Here is a 23,600-nt window from a genome sequence, read left to right as displayed (position 1 = left end):
AATGGTAGAAATAGAAATATATATATATTATATATAATTATATATTATAACTAATATACTATTATTATTTCATATGTAAAATCAGGGAAAGATGGAACTTTGAGTTTGGCGATATCTGGCACGAATCCTCTCCAAGAGTGCACTCCTCTCCCACAGTTTCACTGACAAATCACATGGAAACTCATATTAGTAACATGTTTGCAGTTCAAGTGAGTATGTGTGTGTGTGTGTGTGTGTGTGTGTGTGTGTGTGTGTGTGTGTGTGTTCTTGTACTTGCGGCATACTGAGGACAAGTGAGGGTTTTTAACCAACAAAGTGAGGTCATTTTTACGGAGTGAGGACATTTTGGCCGGTCCTCACTTTATTTTCATTGAAATCACTTCCTTAGGTTGCTATAACATGCTATACACAATTTGTCAAAAAAAAAAAAAAAAAAAAAAATCTAATTTTGGACAACATTGTATAGTATGACCTTTTTGTAAAATGTTGTACCAACATTTTTTTTTCAATTTTTGGACGACATAGTATAGTATGACGTTTTTGTCAAATTTTTGACCAAACATTTTGGGCAAAACATTTTTTTTTCAAATTTTGGACGACATAGTATATTATGACGTTTTGTCCAATTTTGGACCAAAAATTTTGGGTCAAATTGTTTTTTTTCAAATTTTGGACGACATATTGTAGTATGAAATTTTTGTCAAATTTTGGACCAAAAAAAAAAGAAAAAAAAAAAAACATCGAAAAAGTTTTCCAGCCCTTTTTGCTCTGGGGCTCCACCTGCAGACATTGTATGGTACTGCAACCAGTAGTTCTTTATAGATGTCGTTCATGAAGTAGATATTTGTAATTGTGTTGATTTATAAAGTGGAAATGCTGGTCCTCATTTTGTCAGCAACCCAGTCCTCAGTATGCAGCAAGTACAAGAATGTGTGTGTGTGTGTGTGTGTGTGTGTCTGTGTTCCATCCTACCTGAAGAGCGTGAGCGAGACGGCAGCTGCATCCTGCGATTCACTGGGTCTTCTGCGTGGATCACAGTCAGCCCTGAGCTCCATCTTTTCCAGTTTATCTCCTGCACCCTGGAATGAATGAATGAATGAATGAATGTGTTTGAGTGCTCATTGTTACTTTAACACAGAAAAGGTTCAGTGACATTTTTATTTCTGTATGGTAGAAAGCAAATACTGATACTTAGCTAGATACATAGCTGGCTGTGCTTTGCATGTGTGGGATTCTGAAAGGTCCTTAAATTGGGGACCATTTCAATTTGGGACCTTGCAGTCGGAATTGTCGTTTGTTTATTCAAAGTCTAAGGACTGTCTAGAGTAGGCTGGGCTATAAAGTGTCAGTTTATTGCACGTCTTGTTTTGCATAGCTTTGAAAAGCCACTGCATGTGTTTGTTGCCGTGTTTTTGCAAAATCCGCTGGCTCATTGTGACGCAAGCAAACCGCATTTAGCAAAATCCGCTGACTCATTGTGATGCAGGCACAGGTCAGACCATAACAATCACCCACACATCTTGCACTCGCTTAACTTTTTACGGGACCATACCTATGTTCCCCGCTGGTCCTATGTTCCCCTGTCACATACAAAGTGGACCTTTCTTGGGGAAAAAAAACGGGGAACATAGGACCCCGGGGAACATAGGTACGACCCCCTTTTTACCCACAGATTCAATTATTCTCCTCTCAGGTAGACCACAGTGCTGTGTGAGTGAGAGGGGGAGTGGCTACAGTAGAGCTGTCAACGTGCGCTTATTTTACCGATATATCTACCGATATATTTTTGCATTACTTATCCAAACTACATCAAACTCGTGCCCCTAGCAAGACGCCTGTGAAGTTTGAGGTCAGTGCGAATAACAGGCAGACAGACGTTCCTGGAGTTTATAGATAGATGTAATGACAGCACTTACCTAGATACCATTCATCGTTATTATGGTTTACCTGAAAAATGTGCGACTCTTCCCCTCTTCACTTTTCAGACACAGCGTCAGAAAAGACTCACTGGAAAACAGCCAATTCTTCAGAAACTTGGGCAGTCCTCTCTCTATGTCCAAAATTGTAGACGCCCTCTGAGGATGTAGGACAAAAAGAAATAAAAGAAATGATCTTTTAAGCGTCTCAAACGTTTGCCTATGCTTTGTGTCGTTGTTCACGTTATCTGGAAATGTGTTCTTTGTTTGCAAATGGAAAAGTAAACACACTGTGTTGTTTGTTTCGGCGCTCACAGACACACAGAATAAACAGACAATTCATTATAGCCTATGGACACCCTGGGGTGTGTGCTAATAGACCCTTTCAAGAGCTACGTCACAGGAATATGTGCGCGCAGTTTCAGAAAACACATCCATTAGTACCATTAACTTGTACCAAGTCAACAGTCCAACACATAAGATGACTACTGGTCTTGGACGTAGCTAGCTTGTAGCTAGCGCCAGCTAACCCTATTACAGGCATTAAGGGACTTGCTAGGGGGGCTTGTTGGCTTCAGGTTGACTTTCCTCGTGTGTACAGGCTAGGTATATCTATTAAGGTAAGAGTGAATAGTTGGCCACCGGATATCTGGCTACTTGCTAATATCATCTACCCAATATTTTATGGAAGCTAGGTCAGGCAGACTATTGCCGTCGGCTAGCACTGTTTTCTGACCCCAAACTGCGCGCGTGCGTCCTTGCTAGGCTTGGAATGTTTGTATACAATGAAAGGGTCTATAGGTCATGTGTTCAGGCTTTACAAAATGCATTTTTTTAATCTACTTATGTGTTGTTGAGTCAAAGTTATGATTACTTGTATATTGCATATATATGTCTTAGTGGCAGTAATAGTAGTACTTAGTGAAGTAGTGACACTTGTGCAAAACACTTGTGCAAAAGTCACGAAATTGACCGTTTTTATTTTATAATTATTATTGAACTTTGAACTGTGACCAAATTTCACAAATACACTACTTGCCTATATATACATTATATTATTATTATTATTATTATTATAATATATTATAGCCTATGTATACGTTATGTTTTTAACATAGTAATGGAAAAAAACAGCTTCAATATAAGGGTTAAGAATTATCATCACATTAACATTAGACTTTCTTTTAAAAAAATGCACTGACTGACAGTTTCCCACCTGCAGGTTCCAGATGTTTATATTTTCTTTGGAGATTCTTTCGACTGTGTTGCCCATCAGGGCGATGAGCATGTTGAGAAGCAGGATGTAAGTGAGAACGATGTACGTGATGAGCAGGATGTAGAAAACCCCCGTATACTGGACGTGGTCGGTGAACTCCAGATTTCCCATTCCGATGGTGAACTTGAAGAGCTCCAGTATTGTGAAACGGAGGTCGTCGTACGTCGGCTTCTCGCATACATTTAATGGCTCGGCATCAACGCTCCTTTCCCGTGGCAGCGAGTCATTGTTTGCTGTTTGATCTTGAGCTGAATCGGAGTCGTCCATCAGAGAAACCAGAGCTGAGGATGAGGAGATGATAAATGATGAAGACTTTATTCTGCATCTAATTAACCTTTTAAATTTGGAAACCATGAGAGTTTTACCTGCTGAGAATCCAACAAGCAAGACCGAATAGACAGATAAAAAGGTCAACAGGTCACTCAGGATCATCTAAAAAGAAAATGTATTTGAAAGGTTAGGAATGTTGATTTTAAACTTGAAAATGATTCAGCGCTGGACCGCTAACAACCATGAAACAACTCCAAGACAGGAATGGATAAATAATCGTATCAGACGTTACATTTTTGGATTTAGATTTAACTGACTGACGCCAAAGTTCCAGACAATGGCGCTCGCTGATACGTCTTATAAACCAATTCTTACTCTTTGCATCATGACAGCGTATATCCCCATTTGTTTAGAGCCTCTCGTGTAGTAAAGGAGGTTGATCCAGGCAAGAGCCAGAGACAACACGAGGAGTCCAACATATTCCCTCCGTCCAGTGGCGTATACGATTGTGCAAATCAGGAGAAGTGTCGCCTGCAGGAAACTGCAAACACAACAAGGCAATCAGAGGCGGCAGACTACACTGTTGGTCATATTGGCAAGTGCGGTAACAAGGAGCGGTGAAAACACTAATGACATGAAGCAGGCAAACCTTGTATGACATGGTGATACTTACAAGAGAATGTCAAATACTCCATCCGCGTACAGAGACTTAAAGCTTGGTGGGTTCCATATTAAAATAGTTATCTGTGGAAGCAGATTTCAAACATATAAGTACATTTGGTAACGCTTTCTTTTACAGTCCCCTAATTACCTGGTATTTAGCTGGTAAATTCATGGTAACACTAAAGTGTTGCTAGGTAATTACCAAGGGTAATAAGATAAGTAAATACAGTGAAACAGTTGCCAAAATACTGGGTAATGCACGGTAATGTACTCGGTAAGTAAAGTAAAACTGTACTGTAAAAGAAAGCCAAGCTTGTTTCCATGTAATTACACACATTTTTAGGGTTAGGTTTGTTAGATTACCCCTTGGGTAGATAGCTAGTAATTAGGTACCTGCTTATTACCAGTTTATAACCCAATAATACACTTACATTTACCATAGTTTTGCCATAGTTTAGCTGTACATACCTTCTTATTAACAGCAGTAATAACACGCTATAATTAACTATATAGTTACCAGGTAAATGCCCAGTATTTTGGCAACAGTTTCACTGTATTTACTTTCTTATTACCATTGGTAATTACCTAGTAACACTTTGGTGTTACCATGAATTTACCAGGTAAATATTACCTGGTAATTAGGGGACTGTAAAAGAAAGCGTTACCGTACATTTGAATGAATGTCGACCTATTCTGTGTGAAGTACGAGACTCTAGATTCTACTTTCTCACCGATTTGTAGAGAAACCACACTGCTCCTAAGACGGTGATGAGCTCGCCGGTGACACGGAGGGAGTCAACCGTGACGTCTTCAAAGGGAAACGGTGGCTGCAGGCGAAAAAGGTGATTGATCTTAGAAAACGTTGCTTTCCGGTTCTGAGTATGTGTAATTTAACACATAACATAACAACTTCATATATATATATATAATATTATATATATTTCTTTGAAGATGGTTTTGTTCAGTCTCACCTCCCCGTCTTTTCTGTAGTAGGCCACAAGAGTGAAGATGACCAGGTATACCAGATACGCGATGAAGTTCATCAAGAATAACTTGGAAGCGAACCTGTCCCATTTGTCCATGAGAGTACTTTTAAGAGGCTCGATCTGGAGCATCTCTGGTCGATTCTGAGGAAAGGTTCAGTTTTACATGAAAAACCTTAGAACATTAGAAAAGAGCAGCACAATGACAGCAATAATTCTGTAGAAACAAACATGTTCTAACCGGACTTTCGCTACCAAAGACGATTATGTCCAACACAGAGTTGTCTTGGTTGGTGTCGATGGAGCTTGTGTCATAAAGTGAGGAGTGAACGGGTCCATAGACCCATTCTGTGATCTTCCTGCACAGCGGCATCATCTCCTCATCCACAAATTCTCGGTGCAAAATGTGCCTGAAGAGCTTTTTTCGGTGAAAGATCAACACAGAGATGATGTGGTGTTAGAATCTCAAACCTTACACACATATGGCAGATTTTTCAAGTTCAAGAAGGGAAAACCGAAAACATCCGAGCGATGTGTGATAATTATTCTTTGGGTATCAAAACAAACTTACTCCAATCTTCCCCAGTTTGGCCGCTAACTTCAGAGGAGTCAAGCCCTGGTCATTTTCAATCTCTTCCAGATTGACTTGTCTTGTTTTCTTAATCTTGGTGTACTGAATGAGGATCTTGTCGTACATCGTCACAAACATTTCGGTGTTTTCCGGTGAGTCGTCCGCTATGACCACCAAAGCGTGCAAGACGGTGTTTCCTTGTGAGTCCTTGTCGGTCAAATCTGCTCGTCTGTGCGGGTTATCCATGAGGAAGGACACAACGTTGGGCTGGTTGGTGCAGGCAGCCAGCGGCAGTGGAAGTTCTCCTGAAGGAAACAAGCAAAGCCGAGTTTATTTATGAGGTCGCGCTCAACTGAAACAATAACCAAATTGAATAAAATGTATTTTTTAAACTGCCCACTCACGACACACATGATCTAAAAAAAAATACCATGGGTTTGTAAAGTCGAGGACAGTCATTCCAAAACTTAAGAATGTCACGGCTCATTTTAAATTCTGAAAATGTTCAATGGCCCAACAAAACCTTCACTTAGCCAAACAATCTTCTACCACTTTATCGTCCACATGAGGGTCACAGGATTGCGAGAGGAGAACATGCAAACTCAGAAAGGCCCTCTATTGAACCGGGATTCAAACTGGTGACCTTGTTGCTGAGACAACAGTTCTAGCCACCGTTAGGGTTGGGTGAGGTAGGTTCCAACTAAAGGTCCAGCGTGTGATATTTAGGAGGATTTATTTACAGAAATTTAACAAGCAACTGATGAGAATGTTTGTGCGTAATTACATTATCTAAGTTTTTTTATAGTCATTTCAGGCGAGGGCCTTGGTCTTACACAGGTCGCCATCTTGCACCCCAGTGTTTTTGAATGGACAAACCAGCCAGTTTTGCGTTTGAAGTGAACGGTTACTACACAAACAAAGAAGAGTAGCTCCGCCCAGAAGAAGGAGGAGACTGCAGAGAGCTGTGAAACGTCCCCTGAAAAGGACACCATTGTTTCCTCATGCATGTGGTGAATGCACGTTTGTCACAGTCTCACCAGTAGATGTGAGTAATTCTTACACACTGGACCTTTAACAAGAACAAATTGTGTTTAGAGTGTGCAGGGCCATCATGTACACTCAATTTTTAATGTCTTTAAAATGCTTCCGGTGATGTTTCTAATGTAGCTTTACTCACCAAAATAAAAGCCCAGTCCTGCATCACGCTGGAAGAAGGTTCCACTGGCTTTGGCTTGCACATCAGCTCCTTTCTGGACCAGCAGCTTCACGAGATCAAAGCTCCGTCTTTCAATGGCGACATGCAGCGCTGTCTGACCTGTGACGTGTGCGTTTGACAACAGACAAAGTTGTTGTCAGGATTTTGTACAAATCCCACACTGAGACATGTGGTGTGAGACACTGGCTGTCTTCACTCGTTTGCTTCTGCCTTGACTCCGTCAGTCATGGCGTGAGATAATTCACGTCGTCACACTTTACTGAGAAACAGAGAGAGTTGCAATCGACCTCATGGAAGCTTTTGTGGTCGCATGAGGTGAGACAGTCCTTTAAGTGACACAAATGAGGCAGCAGTAAACCAGCAACTCCTGTTTCTCCGAGAGCTAAAAAAAAAGGCAGTCTTTACTGTGGACCTTGGTGAGGGGGAATGAGCGGTACACAAACTGACAAAAGGCGCGTGATGTGAGTAATATAAAGATGTGATATTTTGCCTTTTGTTGAAATACCCTCTGCAAAACAAATCCATGCCGTCACCTACCTTTGTAGCAAACATCTTTGTAAGGTGCGTTGATCAGTGTTTTTAAATCTCCAGTTTTCTCTGCGATGTCGAGGAAAACGTCAACGGTGTCGTTTCTTCCGTCTTTCAGGTTCAGCAGAGCTTTGAGGAGCACTGTTTTCCCCCTATCTGAAAGCGGTGCACACGATTCCATATAGGTGTTGACATCAGTGAGATTTCACGTACCAGAACAAGCCCTACTTTTACTTTCAGTCTCACCGCACTCTGGCCCCCAACAGAATGCATTTTAGGGCAACATGGCTGCACTGATTCAAACTAACACACTCGCACACATTGGTAGGTAGCACACAGTGGGACAAACAAACCGCTTCTTCCTACTTGCCTGTGAATTCTGGGCTCGTAAGTCGTCTTTTATTAACCAGCAGGTAGTTGAGCAGACCATCCAGCTGAGTCTTGTTCCCCTGGGACGCTGCTTCAAAGAGCCGCTGCCTGGTGAACGCTGACGTGACAGCAACACTGTCAGTGGTGACACTGTATGGTTTGAAACATAGAGAAACACACAAATCATGAATGCATCATTCCTGGGGTTTTAGTCATCCATCCATCCATCCATCCATCCATCTTCTACTGCTTTATCCTGCTGTGCCAATCTCATAGGGCGAGAGGCACAGATCACCAGTCCATCGCATGGCCACATATGGAGACAAACAACCATTCACTCTCACAGCTACGGTCAATTTAGAGTCCAGTTTACCTTATCCCCATATTTCAGGTTTTTGGACTGTGGGAGGAAAACACACACACGCACGCACACACACACACACACACACACACATTCTTGTACTTGCTGCATACTGAGGACTGGGTTGCTGACAAAGTGAGGACCAGCATTTCCACTTTATAAATCAACACAATTACGAATATCTACAAAGAACTAGTGGTTGCAGTACCATGAGATGTCTGCAGGTGGAGCCCCAGAGCAAAATGGGCTGGAAAACTTTTTCAAAAATTTTTTTTTTTGGTAATTTTTGGTCCAAAATTTGACAAAAACGTCATACTATACTATGTCTTCCAAAATGAAAAAAAAAATGAAAAAAAAATTTGAACTTTTTTGGAAAAAAAGATTTAAAACACATTTGAAAAAAAGAAAAAAAAAAAATGTTGGTCTAAAATTTGACAAAAAAGTCAAACTATACTATGTCTTCCAAAATGTGAAAAAAGAAATTGAAAAAAAATGTGAACTTTTTTCTTGAAAAAAATATTTAAAAAACATTTGAAAGAAAAATTGGGGGGAAAAAAATTGAAAAAAAAAAGTGAACTTTTTTTGGGAAAAAAACATTAAAAAACATTTGGAAAAAAAATTCCCCCAAATTTTTTTTTTTAATTTTTACAAATTGAGTATAGCATGTTATAGCAACCTAAGGAAGTTATTTCAATGAATACAAAGCGAGGACCGGCCAAAATGTCCTCACTCCGTAAAAATGTCCTCACTTTGTTGGTTAAAAACCCTCACTGGTCCTCAGTATGCTGCAAGTACAAGAACACACACACACACACACACACACACACACACACACACACACACACACACACACACACACACACACACACACACACACACACACACACACACACACTGGGGAGGACATGCAAACTCCATGCAGAAAGGCCGTTGTTCCAACCGAGGCTCGGACCCCGGGTCTTTTTGCTGCAAAGGCAAGAGTGCTAACCACACCACTACACCAACCATGTGAAGCCCAGTCTCAAAAAGCGAAAAAAACTATTTAAACTTGAACCACAGCTGTGTCCGAGCTGATGACTCCTGTATCTGCATCAGTGAATCATTCAAGTGCACATGCATGGGCTTGTCAAACTGAAATTAAACTCCTTTTCCTCCCAAGTAGAATTGGTTACCTATTCATTGGAAACTTAGGTGAATCCATTTGAGTGATATCTGTGCTCAGAAGCTCGTCCAGACTGTCAGAGTCTTCATCGAGCTGCTCGTCCAGACTGTCAGAGTCTTCATCGAGCTGCTCGTCCAGACCGCCGGAGACTTCATCGAGCTGCTCGCCATCCTCCGATGATTCCCTCTCCATCTTGCTTGTTGTTCAATGTAGTGAAGACGAGAGTGTGCGACTCCACAGGCGGCTCATCAGGTATGTTGAGGGGCTGCTGCTCAGGTGCATGATTTGAGGTGGTGGGAAGGGTGTAGCCCGTGGTCAAGCCCCTCCCTGTGCCCAGAGGACGTGCCTGTTGTCGATACAACATTTTCCCATTGGAAAAGGAAGAAATAGAATGCAAGGACCAGAGCTGGGATCGAAACTGTCGGCGATACTTTTCTCAGGTAGTAAACCTTTGAGAGCCTTGCTTTAAACAACACTGACAAAGACAAAGTTCTAAAAACAAAAAAAGAAGCTTGATGACATGCAAATAAAGTGAGAGTAAATAATCAGGGTGAGGTTGAAGCAGGAAAATGCCTGAGGCTCCTGAGAAAGAGAACTAATGAGTGAGTCCAGGGTGGACCTGTGCACCAGAGCTTTATTGTATATATATATATATACGTATAATATTATCATTGAAACCCAATCCGTTTTGTTGTTGTTGTTGTTTCTACGCTTTATGTAGGAATGGTGTCAGAAATAAACAGGTAATACAACGTGACTTGTCACACCGAAGTGTTCCTTTTCTGCCTGGATGATGCAGAAACTCTGTTTTACCTGTTTTCAGTGTTGGCTGTGAATCAGTCATCACTCCCCGCCTCACCCCCCATAAGAGTGGTATATGTTCCTCTCCCCCGCGCCTTCCTCAGAAACTCATCTGAGTTTCAGCTGGTGAGCCAGTCAAGCTCCCCAAACCAGTGTTGCAGTCTTTGTTTTCAGTTGTTAGTGCAGGGGTGTCAAACTCAAATACAGAGTGGGCCAAAATTTTAAACTGATCAAAGCCGCAGGCCAAGGTTGAACAAATTAACTGGTAACGCTTTCTTTTACAGTCCCCTAATTACCTGGTATTTAGCTGGTAAATTCATGGTAACACCAAAGTGTTACTAGGTAATTACCAATGGTAATAAGAAAGTAAATACAGTGAAACTGTTGCCAAAATACTGGGCATTTACCTGGTAACTATATAGTTAATTATAGCGTGTTATTACTGCTGTTAATAAGAAGGTATGTACAGCTAAACTATGGCAAAACTATGGTAAATGTAAGTGTATTATTGGGTTATAAACTGGTAATAAGCAGGTACCTACAGTCCCCTAATTACTAGCTATTTACCCAAGGGGTAATCTAACAAACCTAACCCTAAAAATGTGTGTAATTACATGGAAACAAGCTTGGCTTTCTTTTACAGTACAGTTTTACTTTACTTACCGAGTACATTACCGTGCATTACCCAGTATTTTGGCAACGGTTTCACTGTATTTACTTATCTTATTACCCTTGGTAATTACCTAGCAACACTTTAGTGTTACCATGAATTTACCAGCTAAATACCAGGTAATTAGGGGACTGTAAAAGAAAGCGTTACCAATTAACCTTTTAATAGGGACCCAAACAAGTTTTGCATTGAATATTGAACAAGCAAGGCTTATATAACTTTATAGTGACATGCAAAATCGAGTTTCAAATAATAATAATAATAAAAAAATATCAATGGCATATCAAATAAAATTTAAATAAAAATTGAATGCACCTTAAATACAGGATAAGCGGTAGATAATGGATGGATAAAAATTGAATGCCTCTTTTCTGTTTGCAGCCTTCTGAGGTAAATATCAAAATGAACTTTTTCCACAGGCTAATAATACATTTGAAAATAAAATAACAATAATGAATGAATCAAACATTCAAGCCTTGAAGTAGCAAGAGAAAGTGCATGAACAAAACGTTAATTATTGCTCAGTTTGCTACACTGATTTGCTTTAACACTGAATATGGAACAAGCAACGCTTATATAACTTAATAGTGCAAAATCAACTTTCAAAAAACAAACGAAAAAACATCAATGGCATATTAAATCAAATTTAAATAAAAAATGGAATGCCTCTTTTCTATTTGCAGCCTTCTGAGGTAAATATCAACATTAACTTTTTCCACAAGCTAATACATTTGAAAATAAAATAACAATGAATACAAAACAACAGCAGAGCATTATAGGATTTGTAGTATTAGCGGTGTTAATACCGGCGGGCCAGCTCTAATGCTAATTTGATATTGCCTCAAGGGCCAAATGAAATTACACGGCGGGCCAAATTTGGCCCGCGGGCCAGAGTTTGACACCCATGTGTTAGTGTATGACTTTCTCTCTGCTGTGGGTCATTTACCTTTAAATACTGTTGTTCCTGCTTTAGCCAATCCCAGACCTACTCATTTGACTCAACAAGAACAACCGAGTATCTGCGGTGTCATTTCCGTACCACAAGCAGAACCTGTATTTGACGTTAATACGTTCCCCGACCTAATACTTACAGATATACTAAAATAATTCATGTCAGGGAAACTGTGGGATCTAAACACTGAATTCACTCTGGGGCCTCTCTCTCTCAGGATAAACATCCCTCCTTTGAGATCTGTCATCGCACACGGCCACAGTCTTCAACATCTAAATAAACATGGAAATAAATAAACACACACTGACTTTTTTCCAAGAATTAAGTGTGTGAGCGAGTGCTTTTGCATGCACACTAAAAATCGATTACTGGCAATAATCGGGTAACTGGAATAAACCATTTAAGCCTTTAAGGGGTGTCAAACTCATTTTCACTGAGGGCCACATCAGCATAATGGTTACCCTCAAATGGTCAGATGTAACCCGTCATACAGTATAAATGGAACTAAATGGAACCGAATATAAAGGTAAAGTTACACATATGATGCATTAGAGATGTAACCCGGGCCGCGATGGTGTTTCTTGACAAACTAACAGCTTTAAAAGTCTGTCTGTGGTCAGGGTGAGACCTGCTCACACACCTGCAGCATGCACTGCTTCAAAAACACACCCTCAGAAAAAAAGACTTGGATAGATACATACAATGATACACTGCGATCTAGTGGCGGGATGCCGTCACTTTGCGGGTAACGCAATTGCCGTGCATTGTGGGAAATGTAGTTTATGGTCAACGCACACCTTAAAGCAGCATAGACCTATTTTAACACAGATTTTTAAGATCAATTAATCACCTGCCAATCAAAAGACCAATCAATCATAAAATGACATGACATCTGGCCCCCGGGCCTCGAGTTTGACACACGTGGAAACCAGATTATTGACAGAAACCTAGGTGAGTTAAACAGGTTTTTCTGATAATGAAATCGGTTTATTCCGTTTACGTGAGCACTTGGAATAACCAGAAAACTACAAAAACCTGATAATAATCAGTGTTTTAGTGCGCATGTAAACGCACTCACCGTGTGCACATTTTGAACATGAGGAAAAATAAATCACTTTTCATATTTTGAGAGTGGCTGCAGATAAATAAATATATGGGTGCCGACTGGTGTGCGTTTATAAAAACCTGAAACTTCAGCCGAGGCGTTCTCCAATCTTTAGATCTTCAGATTATTGTGTTCTTGCACGCTCAAGAATGTGGACATTTGTCCTCAAACCACCTCCAACTGTGGTATTCAGGATGGAAACATTTTATAGACAGATATTTGAGAGAGGGGGCGGATCAGGGGCCCTCTTCTACGGTGGCCCTGAAGTACAAATCACAACAACAAAAGAGAAACAACAATTTAACAAATTATAAATAACTAAATATATAGAATATTATAAATTAAAAAGAAATATTAATAACAATTTGGAAAAAAACAACGACAGAGACCCGTTTTAGAGTCATTTGTAGATTAATTTGTGGGTGGAACAGGAATGGGGGGTGTCACTCGTTCGCCGGTTTTATAAATCCGAGAATTTCTTTGCATACGTACTTTACAAATTCTGGGAGTGCCATTTTTCAGGATGAACGCTGGGGGGCCTCATCCCTCAGGGAACAAGCTCTACCAACTGGGCTATCCAGTTCCACCACTTGTTCTACAACTGTCCCAATTTTCAGTCTAACTCGGCAGATTCACTGAATTCCAAACGAAATTAAACAATAATGAATAAAGAGTTCACACATGAACACTTGGAGGGACTCGAATCATCTTCACTGTCCTCACGTGTGGAAATAAAGACAAAATGCCGGTAAACGCACTGTGTTTGCAAACTTTATTTTGGTTGGGGGGGGGGGGGGGGGGGGGAATGTTTGTGCAAGACATTTTATTCCTGAAGGTTAGGCAAAACTGGAATATCACATTTTCACAAAGTAGAGACAGTGAGCCCCCTCCACCACTGCTGGAGTCCAGATCGATCTACAGAGAGCGGTTACAAACCTGCACCGAAATAAAACCACCAAACGACCTCTCACAGTGCCCGTGGACGACAAAACTCGTCTGCAACTTTCCAATCATTTCCACTATTGATTATTGTCAGACAGAGAAACACTTCAGTCTGTGTTTTCCAAAAACTCAAGATGACAAATGTCCTCAAATATCTGTGTTCAGTCCACAAACCAAAAGATGTTCTTTTTAGGGTCAAAATCTGTTTACAGGCGCGGACCGACGTCGGAGCACGGGTCCACAGATTGTCCGGAATGTTAACGTCTGGTTAATGTCCTCAGACGTCGATCTGTTCCAGAGTTCTTTCTGATAACGATCCCAGAAAATATTCATAACCTCAAATTATTTTCCTTCGATTCTCGTAAATCGTTGGTGATTAGCTTTTTTCTGTGCAGGCAGGAATCACTCTCTTTAGATTTCTTCATGCTCTCTTTACACCTTTACAGTTTTTTTTTTTTACTTCACAACTTCTTCGACCAGTAAATGAGGGCAGCAGCTCTTCTTTATGTCACCAGCTTGTTGCTTATTACTGTTAGAACATAATAAGTTCCCCCCACGAAAAGCCTGCTGAGGCTTTTGGCTGAGAGAGGGAAAGGGAGGGGGGGGGGTGGGGGGGTTTACAGAGAGAGGAACGCTTGGTCACTTTGGTCAGTGAGTCAGCAGCAAACAGTTCACACATCCCGACAGTGTCGAGGAATCGTGGCACACTTCAGGACTTTAGTCCATGACACAGTATCAGTAGTTACACTAAGTAGCTTGGTCCCCCATCAGAGATTAACTTCGTGCACACCCGTGTGCAAGTACCCAAGCTCAACAAACACACACACGCTCGCACACACACACACACACACACGTTTCTCCATACTAAGCCCAGTGGAGGCACTTCATATGAAAGTGTAGAACCTGACTGTGTCGGGCTGTAACGAGGCAGTTCAACATGAAGAGGACAGGTGTGGGGTCACATGGTCTCGTCGTTCTCACTCGGCGTCTGTTCTTGTTGAGGTGAAGAGACGGACACGAGGGAACCACCACCACCACCACCACCACCACCTCCACCTCCACCACCACCACCACCTCTAACACCGCTCGGTAATCGCACATGTACAGTCATCTCCTGGTATAATCCAATGACAGCCATGTTGACAGACAGAGAGAGGCGGCCGTCTTTCACCCATCCCCGTTGTTTGTCACCGTTTAACAGCCCGTACATCATTACTATTCACACACGTATACACACGCACACAAACACACACACAAATCATAGTAGTGTGTGTTAAGATTAAATTCAATAGCAGCTTCAAGGGGCAGGCACGTCAAAAACAAGAGCCAGGAAAAATAACAAACTGCCGTCAAGTATGAAGAGCAGAATCCAGAAATGGTACGGTTTTTTTTTTTTCTCTCCCACCTTTTCTCTGAAGACGACCGACGCCTCAGCGCGACGCCATTTTGTGTCTCTACAGGGAAACGCACTGGGTGTTTGTGTAAGATTAAAGCACAGATGCAAACCTTTGCTGAGTCCGTTTCTTTTTCCCCCGCTGTCTGCATCATCAATGTGTGTCACCTATGGCACCTAATGTGAAATCACCTATGGCTTCAGGATGCAGTGGTCCAAAGAAATAAATTAAACGATATCAGGATATTTAATAAGTATAACAACTAAAACACAGTCCAAATACTTTAAGATAACTGCTACAGCCCTGATCTACATATCTATTAATTCTGCTAAATACATACTATTTATATTTACTCTTAAAATCATCTTAAATCCTTGATAGTTAGGCAACATTTAAGGCAGCAGAACAGGTGATTTATGAACAGGTTTCACCCTAATATTTCCAATTAAAGGACAAAAAGAATCACCTGGTCCGACTGCCTATACATATTAACAATGCCCTAAGATCTGACAGCACAGTTTTAACAAATTCCAAATGACCAAAAGCTTCGGGGGAAACGATGCCATAGTTAAGCTCCTGGCAGAGAAAGTCAGTGACGTTTAAGGCTTTTTCCAGAAGGCTCGATGACAACAGAGCAACAAAAGCTTGGACAAAATTTGACCCAAAAAAACAAAAACAAACACAGAACAGGAGAAGGAAATGGGTCCAAAGCTTTGTGCTCGACGCATCCAGCAGAATGACCTGCAGTAAATGTTTTTGTTTGTTTCATAGGTAGCACATGTACGACACAGGTAAGGCCAGTGATTCGCAGGTGAACAGCCACACAGACACAGGCCACACCACATCCGTTCACTTGCATTACAGTAGTAAAGTGGTGAGGGAACAAATCATTTCCCCAGCTTGCACTTTGTTTTTCGAAGACCTTGCACGCTTGCAAGTGATCACTTTGCTTTTCACATACCGACACACACAAACTATTTTAATAATAATTATGGGATGCTGTTCGGTTTCACATTAGCTTTAGACAAATAGAGGCCGACCGGAGACTCTGCTCCTTTTGCCAAATATTAATCATAACATTTAAAAGTAATTTCTACAGTTCAAGTTGGACCATCTACAGAAATAAAATAAAAACTGTCGTAAAGTAATACTACAACAAATATTACACTCATGAGGGCACTTTAAACTTTCCATACACAAGGGAATTCCGCTCAGAAACAGAAAACAACGAGTCGGCCATTTTTTTCGTCCACTGCCGCCGTTTGCACGTGGAACGAAGCAAAAACTACCAGGACCAATCACAGCTCAGCTCAGAAGCCATGTTGTATTCCCGATAAGAGTTGTGGCTCTAACTCAGGCCCTTTGACAGTGTACACCTCAACAGCAGGAGAGCGCTCCTGGGCAAAAAAAAAAAAACCCTTATCAACAGTCTTGTTAATTGCATATACAAATAACCTTCTTATTTAAATGGTACACAAATCCTTTCAGGCGATAAATTACTGTAAATAAAATCGTTTCACAAGGACATCTCAAGTCTTGCCTTTGGGCAGTTGTAAGGCCACAAATGCTGGAAAAAGAAAACTAAAGTTGTCCCATGTTGTCAACGTAGGAGAAGCACTGCGATTATATGGCAAGCATATTCTCAGCTGCAAACTTAATATTTAAAACATCATATATACATGAAAACAAGCAGCAAAGACATGCCAGTGATGAAAAGAGGAGTTCTGCGCAACAATCTCAAAAACCCTTCATCTGCAACAAAAGGTACGACATGGCTTAAGACCTGAGAATTACTTCGAAACATCACAACCTGGTGGGGGCCTACAAATCAAGCTCTGACACAGAAACTGATCACCTGCAAGATCTTAAAGAATAAACCACAGAAGCTTAAAGTAGCCGTTGAGACAAAACTCAAAACACCAAGGGGATAAGCACACGCTTTAACGGTAGCCAGCATGATGAGTGTGGACAGTGCCGCCATTTCTGGGCTCCTGAACCTGGCCCATGGCTGACCTGTGCATCTTCTCTAGAACATCCAAGTTCTGCTCCTGAAAGCTGGGCATCTGGTAGTCCCCTCCTAAGAAATCCACATTCTTCATTAACTTTGAGGGGCCACTAGGAGCCTCCCTCCCTGGCCTATACTTTGCTCCAGGGATGCGGTCCGTGGACGCAGAAGCCTGTCCTCCCTGGTAAGCCCCTGAGACGTCCTGAGGGCCAGATCCATTGTTTCCTGCTGTGGCTGGAAGGCTCCCCCATGGAGGCTGCATGTAGTGGCTATTAATGTAAGGCATGGAACCTACTGGGCAGTTAACAGGGGATGAAGGTCGTGTTTTTTCTGCTGGGTGTTTCAGGGGGAAGGATTGTGCAGTGTTTGGTAACTTGTGGGAATAATTTAGGTTTCCAGAGGGGAAAGCACACTCAGCTGGAGCCTCTATTCTTGGGTTCTTACAGGGATGAGCCCCCTCAGGAGGCTGCTGCATGTGGGCCAGCTGGTGCTGTGCCCAGGAGCGCTGTTGTTGTTGCAGCTGTTGTAAATGCTGCTGCTGCTGCTGCTGCAACTGTTGTTGTTGCTGCTGCTGTTTCTGCTGATGTAAAAGGTGCTGAAGCTGCTGCTGCTGTTGCTGAAGCTGCTGCTGCTGCTGCTGAAGCTGCTGCTGCTGCTGCTGCAGCTGTACCTTCTCCGGGTCGGAGTGAAAGGCAGTTATACTGTTAGCAGCAGCTATATTTGGCTGTGAGTGCAGCACAGCACTGGGAGTCTGAGCTGCAGCTTTGTCTGGGGGTCCCACCATGAGGCAGCTGGACACTGAGCCCAGAGTCGGGTGGTGCGAGGACACTCTTGAGCTGGCGTTTATCAACAGGTTGCGGCTGATGGGGCTAGGGTTTGCGATCTGCCCCTCACAGACTGAGGTGGTGCCCATGCCAGCCCGTGCCTGACACAGCTGGTTGATTTGGTGCACAATGCTGCTTAGGTCACCAGGCCGGTTCTGATGCAGGCTGGCTGCCATGGACAGTGGGATGGTGGAGGTAGACACAGTAATATTTGGTGGGGCATCTGCATCCGGGAGCTTCCGGGGCCCATACGGACCCAGTGGGGGCTGCTGGAGGCTGTTAGGGGGCATGGTAGGGGGTCCTGCGCCAACAGCCTGGGGGAGTGGCTGTGAGCTAACGGGCCCTTGGGTGTGCTGCAGACTCGGTAGCTGAGCTCCATCAGATATGTGGCGCAGATCCTGAGTCACTCCTTGTGTGAGTAAAGCTTGCGGAGGAGCTGCCTGATGCCTTATTGTCTGCAGATGTGAAATTCTCTGCTGTGGTACAACGGATGGGCAGGACTGGCTCTGCTGCTGCTGCTGCTGTTGTTGTTGTTGTTGCTGCTGCTGCTGTTGCTGCTGCTGCTGCTGCTGCTGTTGTTGTTGTTGTTGCTGCTGTTGTTGCTGCTGCTGCTGTTGCTGCTGCTGCTGCTGCTGCTGCAGTGCCTGGCTGTGAGGCAGACTCTGCTGCCTCTGGATTCCTTGTGGGTGAACCAATCTTTGCTGCTGTGAAGTCTGAGCCTGGGTCAAGCTCTGCTGTCGCTGCAGAGCCTGCGAGTGAGCCATGCTCCTTTGTTGTAAAGCCTGTGGGTGCGGCATCGTTTGAGGCTGCTGTAGAGTTATTGGATGAGTCAAACTTTGCTGCTGTTGCTGTAGCACCTGTGGGTGAACCATAGCCTGCTTCTGGACAGCCTGGGATGGGCCCTGGAGATGAGGCGCAGGCTGGGAAAGGTTTAAAGTGCTTTGAGTGACGTATGGCCCGCTGTGAGGATTCATGATGGCCTTGTGAAGCTGTCGGGCTCGGCTGCCGTCTGAATCTTTGATGACCCCTTTGAGAGGCGCACGGAGGACGGCCAGCAGGCCCCCGCTGGCGCTGACCTGAGAGGGGTAGGGACTGTGGCGCTGAGATGTGTCAAGTCCGTTTACTGTGCGTCGAATGTGCTTCCTTTGAGGTACTTTGACACTGTTGGGAAATATCTGGATGCTCAGAGGGTTGTTGGCAACTTTCTTAGCATAGGCATCCAACTCTGCTGGGGTTGGATAGTTGGCAGATCTCATCTTCTGTGTAGTTTCCCCTGCAATGAATACAAGGTCAGACAATATAACAGTGAGTGAGATGATGATGATGTACATCACTAAAAGAGAGAACGTTGAATAACACTTTAATTATGGATAATTGCACCATGTTGACAAAGAACCTCCAGATTTGCATCAGTGGTTTTAATTGTTAAACTTTGAACAGCTGACATTTTATTTCTCCTAAATGACTTGTATTAAAGCTGGGGTAGGCAATTTATTTTTGTAGCCAACGATCGATAGCATTATTTTAGGATTATGTGAATCAAATGGTGTGAATTACGGAATTATTGATCAATGATGATAAAATAAATCTTCAATAGTGTGGGGATTTAGACTCTTCTGTAGTGCAGTTAACATAATATCCTGCATATTCATGTTGCACAAGGTATAGATAAACTACATAAAATACAAAAACATAAAGAAGAAGTTGGAGAAGGCAAGCATAAGTCAGTTCTGCCCACCATTTTGGTTATTTGTCATATCAGGGGAACTTGGCCTGCTTGCCAATATCACCATTAATTAATTTTAAAGCCAACGTTAGCCGATAGAAATATTGTGCAGTCTAAACCCAGTCTAAAGAAGAAGAAAAAACAAGTGTTTGGTAAGTGTTCAAAGTCAGAAATTGCGACATCATGTTGTACAATCACAACGTGTTGTCAAGTAAGTCTTGGGAACTTTCCCTTTATACTTGGTGCATAAATGGTAACGTGAACCTTAACACAGTGCGATGATGATGATGATGATGATGATGATGATGATGCCAGCTGACCACTGACAAAAGCAAAGCACTCACATTTCTGAAGTCCAGTGTTCATCTGCGTGCGGGAGAGAAGTCTGATGGTAGGGTCACCTGATGCTGGCAGACAGGCCAGCATGTCACTGTTCCACTAATGAAGCATGAGACGCCTTTTCACCACCATGCTGTGGAGAAACAGAGCAGGTGGTGGTCAGCTGCCGTCGGACACTTACGTTTTGCAGGAGACGACTTTCCTTTTCACCAAGTTTCGACAGTTTCGCAGCATTTTAAATTCCAACTTTTAACTTTTGAAACCATAGCTCTGTGGGAGTGAGTGTGTGCAGTGCACCTCTCAGAGAGATAAGGAGGACAGGTAATTGTTCCTCCAACAAAGCAGCACATAAACACAGGAAGACGGTAGCTTACAATTTACCAAACTAGCACGAGGATGTGCCAGAACAACAAACACACTTTCCTCTGCTGAGGTTATAGAAAGCAGGAACCAAACCAATTCTCCTGAATGCACATATACTTTCACTATAGAATAATTGTGAATTTGTAAAATAATGTCTAATCTAACCATAAAGAAAACCCAACTTTTGATCAGGAAAGAGTGAAAAGTGTCCTTTAGGCATTGATGTGACCCTATCATATAAGCAGAGCTGCAACTAACGATTGTTTGCATAATCGATTAATCTGTCGATTATTTTCACTGTTAATCGAGTAATCGTTCGGTCCATAAAATATCAGAAAATAATAAAAAAGTTTGACCAGTGTTTGTCAAACCTGGTGTTGATGTTGTTCTCAAATGTCTTGTTTTGTCCACAAACCAAAAGTATTCACTACACGCACAAAGCGATGAAGAATAGATTCACATTTAAGAAGCTAAAATAATCAGTTGTTTCAGCTGTATGTATAAGCTAAATCATCACAGTTGAAAAATACATTTTGTAGAATTATATCACACTTATATAGAAGCATCATGAACAACAGGGACACACGGGACACATTCCCCAGCCGACAGCCACAACCATACCTGTACTGAAAGTAAATGTGACAAACCCAGTACATTCGTACGTTTTTCCTGTTTCGGATTAACCAAACATCAGCCATCTGCATATCTGGAACTACTAAGATAGTTATCAACAGATTCATAAAACCCTGGATTATTACTTATCCAGGTCCAAGCATAATTCATGGAAGATGCAGGGGCGTTATTTATATAGCCCCATTTATACATTCATATGCATTTCCATTGTGTGAGAATACCTGATCCCTACACATCATTTCATCACACCACAGTGGTCTTGCACCTTAAAAATGGAGCTAAAAGCTAAATGCAGGCTGTGAATTGATGAGCAGAAAATCATCACTTAAGGGAGACAAAGGTGTTACAACCTTATACGACACTAAAAATGCTCTAGCTGGGTAATTGCAATATAGACCAGGTTTACTGTTTGAACCCATACTATGGCGAGCTGATCTGCACTGTACCACTTGGTGGAAACACAACTTTTGTGACATTTATTTTTTTCTTCAGTTGGGCCTTCTTTTACAGGGCTACATCACAGTTTCATTGTTGTCCCAATTCACGTTCAAAATAAAGTGTTAATGATGTTCTGGTTCTCTGGTCTCCCTCTCCAAACAGGAGAAAACAAATTACATTAGAATAATGTCTAAAAACCTAAACTAAAAACTTTCAAATTGCATGTAAATATGTTGTTCCAACTAAAATTTGCTCAATCAAACTTCTCAGAGTTGAAACTAACACACCCAGATAATGCAGTTGGGAGTCAAATTACAATTGCATGAATACATTCAAGTGGATCCTAACTGTCCTAGGGCTCTGTGAATGCTCCTCCAAAAGCCACGGGGGTTTTGACCAGGAGATAACGGAAGGAGCCAGTACACAGTAGAAAATGGCAACAGCAAGAAAAAAACATAGCGGAAACCAGCCTGCTGCATTTTTGACTGACAAAGTCAGTCATACTTTATGCTCTGTCATTGCATGCAGCAAAATGAAAAGAGCTATAAAGCTGATTGGCCACACAATATGGTGCCAACTAGCCACAAGCTAAACTGTTTAGTAGTTGTTTTGGTCTAAGATGTAAATAGTCAGTTGAAAAATAGTAACAAGCTGGAATTAGGGCCTACTGCCAACCTAACCTAAAGAGTCGGACATAATTTATCCAATAAATTGATTCCCGACAAGTGAAGTAACATACACTTAATAGCCACCAGGAGGCAACACCATTGGTTGAGGAAAGAAGCCAATTTGAATAGTTGATGGGTAAATGAGGCTCCCTCTCACATGATTAAACTTAGGGTGGGACATATGTCAATTTGGTGATGTATCGTCATGCCAGGCATCACTAATTGACGTCTCCTCATGGGGGCAATGCTGGAATGAATGAAACTCATGAAACTTGGGCTGAGGAGGGAGTGTACAGATCCTGTCATGGATATTTTGTTTCCTTCAGTTAGACAAATATCACAGTGTATCGCTATATGATCGTCTTACCATTATATTGATTATCAAAGAACTGCCGTATCGTGATATTGATGGTATCGTGGACCGTGGAATGGGCGAGTCATATTGTGAGGTACCCTGTGATTCCTACCCCTAGTGGACATCAGTGTGATTGACAGCTGGCGTCATAGATGTCTGGTTGAAGGTGATGCCTGTGAACGTCCAGTAGGAATACGTCAATATGACGCTAACCACAATGCAATCCTTATGGGTGATGCCACTACCGGTTTCCTCCTGGGACAAGGACATTGACTCAGCATTAGTAACTTCAATACATGCCTACAAAATACGTGAACTATCCCTGTAAAGCTTTATACACTAATGCAGCCCCTCTTATTGGTGAATCCAATCCCATGTGTAATGAGACCTTTCTATTTGATCAGAATTAAAGTGCCTTAAGCTCCACGTCTAGTGTTTCCCTGCTGAGTGTTCAGTAAAATGATCCTCATTAATCCGGACTGAATACTGTGAGGTCACCCCCAGTGCTGACCTGTGACCCTGTCGGACCACAGATGTGTTTCTTCTTCAGTGAACTTTCAGACAGTCCAGTCCGTCTGTAGCTGGGTAGCGTTAGCATCTGTGCCATCAACCCAGCCAGCATCGGGTGAGCTGTGCTGGACACCGAGCAGCTACAAAAACGTAAGCACCGACGGAAAAACGACGTAACCCGTTACGACACCTCACAAACCGGGCCGACAGCGAACAGCCTGTGTCCGTATCTCCCGGAGATGAAAACGGTGTAACAACGTCATAGAGAGTATTAGCTCGAGTCAAGCTCCACAATAAATAAGGAGCTTCTTTGTGCTTGTTAAGACCAGGCCAGCTGCTCAGCAAACTTCAGCGCGTCACTCACCCAGAACACGTAACGTAACTCGAATGAAAGAGGAATATACTTACTCCTCGTGAATCTATGAGAAAGGAAACTTCATTTTGTGGAGATCTGACGTGTTTTTGTCATTAAAAAGCAGAGGCCATCCCGGTGTCTCGTCTCTCTGCGCTGCTGCTGTCTGGCTACGGCAGCTACATTTGTCGCGCATGCGCAAACACAG

General features: G+C 42.3%; 2 protein-coding genes across 2 annotated transcripts; both read right to left on the bottom strand.

Annotated features, from left to right (window-relative positions):
- Window positions 1-1,943: 1,943 nt before the first annotated feature.
- LOC310925157 (transient receptor potential cation channel subfamily V member 1-like) lies at window positions 1,944-9,507 on the bottom strand (the record flags this gene model as incomplete). Its single annotated transcript, XM_083887031.1, has 13 exons — window positions 1,944-2,075; window positions 3,133-3,473; window positions 3,558-3,624; window positions 3,838-4,003; window positions 4,136-4,206; window positions 4,857-4,952; window positions 5,097-5,252; window positions 5,350-5,526; window positions 5,680-5,984; window positions 6,857-6,994; window positions 7,433-7,575; window positions 7,790-7,942; window positions 9,326-9,507. The coding sequence occupies 13 exons, from the start codon at window positions 9,505-9,507 to the stop codon at window positions 1,944-1,946; spliced, it is 2,127 nt and encodes a 708-aa protein (XP_083743157.1).
- Window positions 9,508-17,119: 7,612 nt separating this feature from the next.
- LOC310924479 (protein FAM222B-like) lies at window positions 17,120-20,160 on the bottom strand (the record flags this gene model as incomplete). The annotated part of the gene is made up of 2 exons (XM_083886222.1): window positions 17,120-19,281; window positions 20,079-20,160. 2 exons carry the CDS (start codon window positions 20,158-20,160, stop codon window positions 17,120-17,122), a joined length of 2,244 nt encoding a protein of 747 aa, XP_083742348.1.
- Between the last annotated feature and the right edge of the window lie 3,440 nt (window positions 20,161-23,600).

This window comes from Microchirus variegatus (genome assembly GCF_963457635.1).
Source record: "Microchirus variegatus genome assembly, chromosome: 3".
NCBI classification, from domain to species: domain Eukaryota; kingdom Metazoa; phylum Chordata; class Actinopteri; order Pleuronectiformes; family Soleidae; genus Microchirus; species Microchirus variegatus.
This window is presented reverse-complemented; position numbering and strand designations above follow the sequence as displayed.